This window comes from Vidua macroura, chromosome Z, assembly GCF_024509145.1.
Source record: "Vidua macroura isolate BioBank_ID:100142 chromosome Z, ASM2450914v1, whole genome shotgun sequence".
NCBI classification, from domain to species: Eukaryota; Metazoa; Chordata; class Aves; order Passeriformes; family Viduidae; genus Vidua; species Vidua macroura.
In genome coordinates this window covers 1,436,470-1,448,936 of record NC_071611.1, presented here as the reverse complement: position 1 = coordinate 1,448,936, position 12,467 = coordinate 1,436,470, and the positions used below count along the sequence as shown (strand labels likewise).

The 12,467-nt window shown below is 41.0% G+C and overlaps 1 protein-coding gene across 9 annotated transcripts in view; it reads right to left on the bottom strand.

Moving 5' to 3' along the window:
• DYM (dymeclin) overlaps window positions 1-12,467 on the bottom strand; it is a 211,894-nt gene that overhangs the window by 43,714 nt on the left and 155,713 nt on the right. For all 9 annotated transcript variants that reach the window (XM_054002973.1, XM_054002979.1, XM_054002978.1 and 6 more), the window contains one exon: window positions 213-395. In XM_054002973.1, the coding sequence (XP_053858948.1) occupies window positions 213-395 (183 nt within the window). The remainder of the gene's footprint in view (window positions 1-212; window positions 396-12,467) is intronic.

Here is a 12,467-nt window from a genome sequence, read left to right as displayed (position 1 = left end):
GAACTAAATGACCTTTAAGGCCCCTTCTAACCCAAACCACTCTGTGTTTCTATGCTGCCCAGAAGGCATGTGCCAGGTCCAAAAAAACAGACAAGAAAAATTCAACATTTAAAAAAAAACTATTAAGAGGTGATAAATATTTTCCACCTCTCAAGAGTAAGAAGAGCTCACATAACCAAGTGCAACCATCTCTGAAGTCATGTATCACTCACCAGGTCTATATTTTGCATGATGTCCTGGAAGGAGGGGTGAGTCCGAAACTGCTCAAACAGATCGCGCTTGTAGAGCAGAGCGTACACCAGGTTGGGGTTGTGATGGAGGGAGTTGGTCAGGCAGGAGTTGATGATCTCCAGCATCATTCGGATCACTTCCTCAATCACATTCAGGTCTTGTGCCTTTAAGAAAGGAATGAAAGGTCAGTGTGCCCTTTTCTATTGTAAAATGAGTAATAAAGGCAGTGCAAAGGTAATTGTTATTAATAAAGCTATTAGCTGGTAATGTCTCTATGGTGAGTAAATCTGGCATCCATGTGTCTGGAAAGGAATCTGTTTTCTCCAGTAATCACCAAATTTTAATTGAAATGCATCATACTAGTACTCACCCTCATAGCTTGATTCACCCAACAGGAGCCATGACATAAAGCATTACCATATTGTAATCAGTCAAATTCATAAGAGTTAAGTGAACACAGTCTTTTCAACCCTTCCTATTCTAAGTAAAAGCATATAATAAATTTATTACATTTTCTGTTGAGCCCCTATGCAGGAAGGAGGGATAGAGAAAAGAGAGAAAAAGTAACAGAGAAATTAAAAACAGTGGGTGAAACAGAAAAGCAAAGGCAGGAGAAGGAAAACTGACTGTATCAAACATCACCTTCAACATCTGTCACTGTTACCAGACTTTTCCCCTTTGACTCTTTTTAAAAATTATTTTCTTGGTATTGAAGAACACTCTTAACAAATGAAAAAAGGTCTCTCCTTTTGTAGTGCACTAAGTCTTCACACTAAGATTAACTTGTAGAGCTTCTCATTTTGTCAGTGCATTTGACAACTCAAACTTCCTAAGCTGAACAAGCTGGCATGTGAACTCCCACCAGCTGCCTGGATTTCCCTCCTTGAGCTCCACATCAGGATATCTCCAATACAGTTATTCCAACTGCAGAGCTGTCTGTCCTACCTTGGAATAGGGCAAAAAACAAGGGCTCTTCTACCTTGTTTGTATCATTTAGGTTGTCTCCATCACATCAAACACTGGACTGTGAGATTTTACAGGTCTAGCAAGAATGTGAACCATACTAAACCAGCTTAAGTTTTTCTGCTGGGTATGAACAATGAAACCACTGACACTTCCTTTTGCCGACTGCCCACAAAGTTCACTTTCTGAGTTATCACAAGGCACTTAAATTCTTCACAAAAAGGCAGTACTTAAAGCATTTTGTAGGGCTGTCATTCAATCTGCACATAGTTACTTTCTACTATTAAGCAGCACTGTAGGAATTGTCATGTGGAAGATGTATGCTCTCTCCAAGGCAGAAGAGAACGCAGTAATTTTCATTATCCTGTTTAGACTCAAAAAGAGTAAAATTCTTTGCTACCACTTTGCTCTGGCTGTTTTCAATGGAAAGCAAGGTGCATTTCTTCCTAGAACTGTAGCTCACAGAATCCCAGAATGGTTTGGGTTGGAAGGAACTTTAAAGCTCAGCCAGTTCCACCTCTTCTGTGGGCAGGGACACCTTCCACTATCCCAGTCTACTCCAAGCTCCATCCAGCCTGGCCTTGGACACTGTCAGGGATCCAGAGGCAGCCACAGCTGCTCTGGGCACCCTGTGCCAGGGCCTCACCATCCTCAGAGCCAAGGATTCCTTCCTAATATCCCATCTATACCTGCCCTCTGGCAATGGGAAGCTCTCTGTCTCTGTTCAATCTCTCTGTCCCTTGTCCCAAATCCCTCTCCTAGATGTGGCCCTGCAGAAGGCAGCCCCATCCCTCTAACCTGCTGCTCCATTTTTTTCATGACACTGAGGACCATGGAGAAGTGAGATCCCATCATTATTCCCACACTACAGTCTGGTTATCCCCAACCCTTGTCTTCTACATGTACAAGGGAAATTTAAGTGGAAGCTTTTTAGAGCTCTTGTTTGAAGAGTATCTTGTGCATACATTCTAGTAAAATTCCTTCTTTAGCAATACCTGACAGTGAAGGTTACAGATTTTTTTTCTGAATGTAAGTATCTCTTATTTTTTAATGACTTTGCCACCTAAATTAGCATTGTAGTGTAGCTAACAATGATGGCATAAACCCTTACAAAGCTGTTTGCTGTCAGTGGGATCACATTCTTCTATGACAGAAATAATCTTTACTTTCAAAATGCAGGTGGTTCCTCTGCCTGTAGTTATCTAGTTATTGCACTACGAAATAGCAACCCATGTAGGTGTTGTCAAGGGTAATGGAAAATATTAGACAAAAATAGAAAAAACTGCTTCAGCTGGCATCTGAAGAAAAATCCAGACCTAACTCACCTGGGGAATGGTGCTTGCCTATCAACTCAGATTTACTGCAGAATATGCTGTATTATGGTATATTTTTAAAAGCTCTGAGCACTGGTATGCTTCTGTCCCCACTGCAGCAGGGTGAGCTAGTGACCAAGACACTATCCTAAAATACAGACTAGATGACTTTCACAGAAATATTACAATTCTGAATCAAGTGAGATCTGTCCAGTTACCAGAAAGGTAACAAACCATACAACCACTTTTCAAAAACTAAATGTTTTTTAATAAAAGATGTTCACCTTAAACCCCAGGGATACAGCTAATTGAAATAGAAAGCATTGCTAACCATCTTCCAATAGGTTGGAGACTCTGCTAGTGGTCAGCTTCAAACAATGAAAAAGTTCAGAAGTTATTGCACAGTAATTAAATTTAACATTTTTGAGAGCTGATGGACAGAATCAATCATCTGTATTTCAGCTACCATATTGCAGGTGCAGAATCTGAGATCCCGCATGAAGAAGAATAGGAGATATAGTAAAGATTTTTATCCACAGCTGACTACACAAAAAAAAAAATTATAAGAAGAACTATCTCCATAAAAGACAGAGAAGTGGCACTGAATCCCTGTATTGCACATACATTATCAGAACTGTCTGCTCCTATAATTAGAGATTGAATCATTCCTAAGGGTTTAAAAGTTTTCAAAACAAAGGAAAAAACAAGCATAAATTCAAGGACAGAATTTGGATGAGACAGTGGAGAAATGCTGATAAAATGCCATGTGGTTTTGTTGCTCTGCATCATCAGTACCAAGCTACAGACCCACTGCATCCAGACATAGTATCAAGACAGGTATAAATAAAGTAACACTAACATTTTGTTGTTGCAGTTTATCGCCTTGTGTATTACTTTCAGAGCAGCTGAACACAGCTGAAACGCTGAATGTGTGTGGCCAAGGCAAGGACTAACACATCATCCTCAGCAGCCTTGTAAGACCATAGATTTTTACTGGATTAGCTGTTATATGAAAATAAAAGTCAAATATTGATTTGTGAAACGTAGACATGCTTCAATCTATTGAACAGTATATTAAAAGGAGAGGAGTTAAAAGTTTCCTGTTGCTTACAATTGACAAATTCAGTGTGGCACTCACATTTAAAATTACTACAATATTCCTTTACAAAACAGGGCTTAGATAATGCCTCTGTCAACATCGATGTGTACCAGTCCTCCTCCACCTATTTTTTTTTTTTTTTTGTTTATTCCCATACAAATAATTATAACCATCATTAAAAAGAAAAGTGGAAGGTAAAAGCTCAGTACCAACTCTGTGAGACTGAAATCATGCCTGCAAAGGGGACAAGGAATGTAGGCACAGCCCTCACATTACTGTGGGTAATTCTATGTAGTCACTTCATGCTCCTTCTCAGGAGAGAAGTTAAATGTGGTGCTTTCTTGCAGAGATTCTAATTTCTAAGGCAAAAAGACATATGTTTGGTCATGTTCTAGATGCACTAGTGATAAACCAGCCAGTGACAGCTAGAAGACAGCCAGGTAAATGTCTGGGTAGTCTTTTGTTAAAAGGAAAAAACAAGTAATCATGCCAGGAAAAAGAGAATGGAAATAAGCTGAGAGGATGCGGGGGAAAACACAATGAATGAGAATATTATCTGGGGAAAAACAATTTGAGTTTGATAAACACTATCAAGGAACACACAAAAGTTCAAAGCCAAGGCAAACGATGGGCAGCGCTGGATGTTCCTGGATCTGACCATCCTGGAATATTGTTGCATTCTTTACTGCAATACAATTAATAATTAGTATGGTATCCTCCTGGGTAAACACTTCCACAGAATTCAATACTTACATCCTGATGTGTAAAACCACTTGGAAAGTATATGGCTTTTAAATATCAAGAGAAGTCAAGCAGCCTAACCATGAAACCCCAGGCATTTGCTCACAGTTAGTTCCTTACAGACATATTCACCCATCAAAAAACACTGTCAGCAGAGGATGCAAAAACTCAGTGTCACCAAACACCTGTTTAATTTATGGTGCCCCATCTCCTGGTTCCTACAACGGAACATTCTGAGTGCTTACCCTTTTAATTGAATTTGTCATTGAATTTATTGTAATTCTTGTAACCATAAAAATCTGTTTTGAAAAGTTCTATCATGAATGAATGCAAATCTCCACCCTCTAAATGTTTACCAGTTCTGAGGAGATAAAGGGAGGCATGTCTTGTGTAATTCAGCTTAGTGTTGCATAACCATCCCTCGTGGTTTGTACTGTCTAATATAAACAGAGACAAAATTATTCAGCTTTCTGTTTTCTTTCGTCCCAAGTTAGTTTATATAGAAAATAATAGCTGGTTGAAAAATCAGAATTTTGGTGACTTGTGATGCTATGAAATGGTATCAATAGGCAAGGGTTGACATGAATTTCTCTTTCATGATGAAATTAGCTCCTTGATTAGTCCATTTTTTGACCAGAAGTCAAGCACTGCCCTTTTTCAGAGTGGAACCCAGGGTATTGCACAGCATGGATGGTGACAGGTTTCTTAATGATATTTTGCATTTTTGATCATTAACCCAGGAAGATATGCAGCACACTCAGTCACAGCTGGCACAGGTTTCTCAGAGCAGCTGTGGCTGCTCCATCCATGGAAGTGAACAAGGCCAGGTTAGATGGGGACCCTGGGATTGTGGAAGGTGTTCCTGCCCATGGCAGGGGTGGAACAAGATCAGCTCTAAGGTCCTTTCCAACCCAAACCATTCAGGGATTCTATTCCATGATTCTAAGAAGCATTAGTGAACAAACTTAAGTCTCGTATCATGTCCACATGACAATTCATGCTTCAGACTATATATTATAGATATGATTATATATTTATTTATAGCAAGCTAAAATTCACTTAAATGGGATGATTTGGTTTTCTTCCCTTTTATCTGGATGCACAGTAAACCCTAATCCAAAGCAATGAATAATTGTAAGCCTAAAGAGGTCTAGTTTCTAACTTTTTAAAAAATTTGAGACCTAACAGAGCAACTTTTCCTTTGTGGCAAGATCCATGTGAATGATGTTATGCACCATATGACAATGGGTACAGACACCCAGGTCACTTGTATGTACTAAAAAAAGCCACATTTCTCACTGTGCATTCACATCACAGCAATTTTCCAGCCAAATTATACTTTCAGCTAAATAACTGCTAATTATATAGTTAGCACAATAAGCAGGAAGAAGCTTATCCGCCTAAAAAAAGCAAAACCTGAGCAGGGATTGGTAAGGGAATATGCTACAACTGCATAATGTAAATAGGGTAAAAGAAAACAACAGGACAACACACTGTGCTGAAGTCTTTATTCAAATAAACCTGATGAAATAAAGTGGAAATGTCACATATAATTGCAAAAGAAATACTTGATGGAAATGTAGGCCGACAAAAAAAACATGTCCAAACACAATTCTGATCTTAACTGCTTATGACAATGAATGGCTTTTAGTGAGTGGGAACTTGCTGCCAGTACTAAAATGTTTTTACATTTGAATTTTCAAAAGTGCAAGTTGTTTTGTGTCAAAGCTTGGTGGCTTTCGCTCATTCTGACCAACACTGCTGGTCCCTCTCCAGCGGAGCCAGGAGTGCACACAGTGTGCAAAAGCTGTGAAGCAGCTACTTAAAACAGCTGGACATGATGTAATAGTTTCCTTCCCAGGAATGCTACAATTCACAGAAGGAAAACCATCTTGGACTCACCACTCTCCCTGCTAGTTCTGAGTGACCCCTTAAGGACATCGGCTCCCTTTGCCTCTCTTTGCAACTCAGAAAATCCCAGGATGGTTTGGGTTGGAAGGGACTTTAAAACCCATCTTGTTCCACCCCCTGCCATGGGCAGGGATGGCCCACTGTCCAGGTTGCTTCAAGCCCTGTCCAGCCTGGCCTTGGACACTTCCAGGGATGCAGGGACAGCCACAGCTGCTCTGGCCACCCTGTGCCAGGGCCTGCCCACCCTCCCAGCCAGCAATTCCCAGTTCCCAGTCTCCCACCTGTGCCTGCCCTCTGGCAGTGGAAGCCATTGCCTGTGTGCTGTCCCTGCATGCCTTGTCCCCAGTCCCTGTGCAGCTCTCCTGGAGCCCCTTGAGGCCCTGAAATGTCAGGGAGGGCTGCACCATGTCTGTGTTGCTGCATTCATACTGTGGGACCACCCATCATCTTCAGAGCTGAGGCTGAAGGCCTGATATTGATGTAGGAATAGAGAACAGGTGAGGATGGAGTATGCACAGGCAACTGTAATTATGGCTGTTCTCCATGCTGAGCTCCTGTCCATGACTCACTGTAGCTCTTCATCTGTAATATTTTCAGTGAGATTCAACAATTTGAGAACATAAATTATAAAAAATTATAGTCATAAACAACTACTTCCTTCATGATCCAGATATGGCTATAAAGGCAATTTTGTCAGGAATGGGGAAAAAAAAGCATACATACCCTGAACTATTAACAGATATCAAAAGGACTAAGGATGCCAAATTAACCCCAAACAGACAAGCTCTGTGACTTTTTTTACCAGGGAGAAACTGGCAGGAAAATTTGGTAAACTGTTCCAGATCCTTAAGCTGCAGCCACACAAAGTAATGCTGAATAGACAGTTTCAGTTCATTTTACATTACATTTTTTTTTAATCTGGTTTCGTACATGCTAAAGAATACTTCAATGAATTATATTTTTGGACATGGAGTAGTTACTACTTCTGTCTGTAATGCAGCTATTCCAGATTTCAGGGTGGTACTCCTCAATCTTTTGTAAGGAATAGACAATAGATGTTCCAGGGAATTTCACCTTGAAAACATAATTTATCAACATCCACAATTGCAATGATGTAAATTTACCTTTTGTCTTTATAGAGGAATATCTATAGTTAAATATTTTCAAATAATTTATTTTATTTTTAGTTCATTTAAGAGAAGCATATGTATCTTGTTTGTATTAGCTTTGGGTAGCTTCCAAGAGAGCTGTCGAATTTCCTGCACTTTCAGCAGAAAATAAAACCTTCAAAAAAATAAACTTGCTCTGCCAAAGGAGTGGAAGAACGGAGAGGAATGAAGGAAGCTCACAAGAAAGCTGTTCTTACCCTCAGTGAGCAAAGCAACTTCAAAGCCAAGCCTTTGGTGACCAGAATCTTATCTTTATCTCTTTTACTGGCAATACTCTTTGGCTGTTCTATGTCAAGCTCAGACAACTTTTGGTAAAGTAGGTATTATGTGAAAAAACGCAGGGCCTATAGTGACTATAACCTCAAGAATTAACCCTGCCATCTTTGATCACTGCTTAGAAATGAAAGCAGAGCTGTCACACCAGACCAAAGTTTGTTGCCAGATACTTTGCTAAATAAACTGTCCATCCTGACACTCCTCCTCTGCCTTCACAGCAACTGGCAAGCTGAGAGTGCAGCTTTTCAGCCATGCTGAGCCAGCCCATGAAGGAATATACTTCCCACGAGGAACACGGGTGTTTCCAGCCTGTATCCCAATGCCAACACCCACCACAGCCCGTGAGAAGGCTACACCAGAGGAAATCCACAGTGGGTGTCCTGTCCCAGAGGAAAAGGCCCAGGAGCTCCAAAGCAAAACACACCACGGGACACCTGCCAAGGCAGCAAGCCCAACTGCTTTCCTGCTCCAAAACCTTGCTTTCCCAACTTGCACTGGCCCAGGAAACTATGAGTCATTTCTGAGGACACGAATATAAGCCAGGGAAGATGCAGGTGCTTCATGGGCACTTCTTACATGACTTCAGCATACAGTGTTCATTATCCAGCTGACCTACAGCTAATCCATTGCTCATCTCCTGGTCACCCCTTCACTTTCATCTCGTCTTCCATCCATGCCCTTCCTGTGTTTGAAAATTCCAATCCTAAACCACTTCACTTTGATATATTTTAACTTATCTCCACCTCCTTCAAAGTCAGCCTCCAGAATCAATCAAAAATTACTATAAAACTGCCCAGACTCCCTCAGTGCTTTACTGATTCTTGGTGATGCTTCACTCTCATAGCCCTGTGTCCTTTTTACCTGTTTACTGAGGATTTTGCAATTCCCAGAATCATGGAAACCCAAAATGGTTTGGGTTTGGAAGATTTATTGGCAGAGAAACCTTCCACTAGACCAGGTTGGTTCAAGCCTCCCATGAATCAAATCAAATAGCCTGATTTTCACCCGAACTAGCTTAGAAAAGGTAAATTACTCTGGAAGAAATCTACCCAGGGTCAAGCTTCAGAGGCTGGTCTAAGCCCACCAAGAAGCTTCAGCATAAGGGGATCCACCACAATGCCCAAAATACCTGACAGTCACCAGCTGGGAACTCAAACACTCCAAGACAGCATTCCCAAACTACATGCAACAATGACAACAGAATGCAAACAGTATTTAGTAAAGCTGAACCCATCATTGTCTAAGATCCCACAAAACCTGGGAAGCAACTGCTACTAGAAGATGACAACATTCCTACTAAGAAAATTAAAACTGTGAATTTGTATTTAGTCATACTGTGCTTGAAATACTAATGAGGTTTTCTTGCTGTTGCAAGGAAATGAAGATTTCTCTGTTTCTCCATGAAACTAAGCAGTATTCCCTAGAGGTATGGGAAGATTTTGTTTAGTTTGACTGGTAGAACAAGAAAGAACAAGTTCCATACGCAACCCCAACTCCACCATACAAAGGTAAAATAGATCATCATGATACAGACTTTAATTAACAGAACCAATCTACCTTGAGGAGAGTTCGAGGACTTTAAAGACATTCCTCAAGTGAAAAAGTTTCTGACTCCAGTCCTACACATTCAGCTTAGCTGCAAAATGTCACCAGCAAAACTGTTTGGAGAAGTTACACAGCAGTAAATGCTGTGATAATTATCACAGAAAGACAGCCATCACAGGATGGTTTGTGTTGGAAGGAAGAGAGACCACCTTGCTCCACCCCCTCTGGCATGGGCAGGAACAACTTCCACTGTCCCAGGCTGCTCCAAGCCCCATCCAACCTGGCCTTGGACACTGCCAGGGATCCAGGGGCAGCCACAGCTGCTCTGGGCACCCCGGGCCAGGGCCTGCCCATACTCACAGGGAAGCAATTCCTTCCCAACATCCCATCTGTCCCTGCCTTCTGGTAGTGGGATGCCATTCCCTGTGTCCTGTCACTCCTTTCTCTTGTAAAAAGTCCTTTTCCACTTTGTAGGATCCCATCAAGAGCAATGCAGGTCTCATATAAGACAAAGTTTCCAATTTATGCATTAAACCTAACAGTAGTATTAACAGCAATGTAAATAGTACCTACTGAAATCTGTAGACCTTAATGTGTATCTTAGAGATGATTTCTGATGACACTCTTTGAAGCAATTATGTGATTCTCCAAAAAGGAACTAATTTAACAAATTACTAAGATACAGTTGCTAAAACAGGCATTCATTTTTGTGTTTCAGTTCATAGTTAACTCCAGATATGAGCAGCCGTACAATATTTTAATGCTTCTTTGGGGCTCTTATTCTTTTTATCCTGTGTGATGTTAAGTGATGTACAGAAACCCGTATTTTTATCATGAGGAAGAGTAAGATGGCAAAACATCACATCTTGCAAATGGCCAGAAAAAAACCACCAGTTAGCAGTTAAAACCAGTTTTCTTCATGTTTTTCCTTCATACCTCCCAAACTTTACTATATACTATACACTACAGTTGCGGGAATGTAATTTATCCAGCAGTACCCTATCACCCCAGCATAATCCCTGACTTTATTATCAAATACTTTCTTCATCCTTGATATTAAAATTTAGCAGTAACAAAGCAGTGACACCATCTGCAAAAATATATATACAACTATTAGCATGTTTCCTGTGAACCACCTGCTGTGACTCAAGAAAATCACTCAGTAATTACAGACTGAACTAATCCTGGAGTCAGCTCTGTCCCCCTCAGGACAAGAGAGACACTGAGGGGCTGGAGCGTGTCCAGGGCAGGGAACGGAGCTGGGAAGGGACTGGAGCCCCAGGAGAGGCTGAGGGAGCTGGGAAGGGGCTCAGCCTGGAGAAAAGGAGGCTCAGGGGGGACCTTGTGGCTCTGCACAGCTCCTGACAGGAGGGGCCAGCCGGGGGGGTCAGGCTCTGCTCCAGGGAACAGGGACAGGAGGAGAGGGAACGGCCTCAGGCTGGGCCACTGGAAGTTCAGATTGAATATTAGGGAAAATTTCTTTCATAACAGGTCGGTCCAGCCCCAGCACAGGCTGCCCAGAGTGGAATCCCCACCCCTGTAGGGATTTAAAAGCCATGTGGATGCGGCACTTGGGGACAAGGGTCAGTGGTAGCCTTGGCAGGCTGGGGGAATAGTTGGACTCAACAACTTTTTCAACCCAGACTTGAGAGGGCTTTTCCAAAGCAAATGATCCTACAATTCTATGGTCTTGCAGACCCACTTTCGGTGTCTAAGCAATTTTAATTGATAAGGTACCAAAAGAAACTGAATATATACTGATCTCTGACTAAAGACACCAACTTCACAGAAGCTGAATTCATAAGTTCTTGTATGGTTCCTCACTGATCAGATCCTGTGGTTCAGCATCTCTGCTACGACAGCAAAATCATCAATGCCTGGGAACTGTTCTCTTCCACTGAAAGTACTAATCTGAATAATTTTGACCCTACCTAAGAGAAAAAACTTCACACTCAAGACGGTGTAATCCAAGTCCTCCATACAAACAGAGACTGAATAGACTTTCCATGGTTTCCATACTATTCAAGCAGAAGTTTTTCCGGTCCTGATGACGTACAGGATGTCAGTGGGAAAAGTCAGTGCTTCTCTCTACCCAGCAGCCAAAAGATTCTGTATTGCTGCCCTTGGGGTGAGAATTGCTATTGAAATTTCTGTGGGAGGCATAAGAAAATCAGAAGGGGTTTGCAGAGCAGACGTATCCATCATTACAATTCGGGGAATGCCAAAGAGGCAAGGGAATGACGTTACTGCTAAGGCCACACCCTGCCCCTGCGTCCACAGAGCAAGGCTCCTGCTCTGCTCAAACACCAAAAATCACTGCAAAGGGACACAGAGATGGGTAAATGAACAACAGAAAATCACCACAAAATAGAAATAAAACCCTCTTAACAATATTAGGCAAGTTTGAAAACAGTAATTACAAAAAAGGTTGATTTAACCTGTTGCTGTTCATATAGAAGATTACAGTGTGCACACAGGAAAGTTTATATGATGGTCCATTACTTAACAGCAGCAGTGCATGATACAAAATGTCAGGTCCCAGATAGCTGACAACTGACAAGGGGTTGTGGCATGAGATTCCCAAACTCCTGTGAGCAGGAATAAGCTGCTTTACAGCCATCATGTTATACCAGAGCTGAAGATAAATAATGGAAAATGCTTTTATTTCTTATGAGACATTAAAAGATAGCAGCATGGTAAAAGAAGTAATTCTTTATGACACCACTCAACACATGTACTCTATTCATTCTTTCAGTGGTATTAAATATTTTGAAAATTAAAGGGAATAGCTTAACAAAGATATGTGAAACCTATCAGAAAAATCACATTATTGAGCTTTGAAATGGTTTTCAGTATAAAGGAGATAAGTTCTTCTAAGATTAGAAAATATAAGAAAGTGGTTTTGTTTTCCTCTTACCTTACCAATACTTCAAAACTAATCACTGCCAGTAAAAGTATCATTTATTCTATTAATCTGGGCCCGAAAAACCTCCAAGAACAAATTTCAAGAACTGCTCTCTTGAGCTGAATAAAATGGAAATTGTAAGGAGATGAGAAACAGCCTTCTGAGAGCTGACAGCAAACAAACCAAATAAGTGGGGTAACTTTTAGATTAAATCTCTTTTCACTACATTCCATCTTATTTTTGAAATACATTTGGTCACAAGAACACTGCATCAGTTCTGATAAACACAGAAGTTGCTGACCACTGTGCTGCTA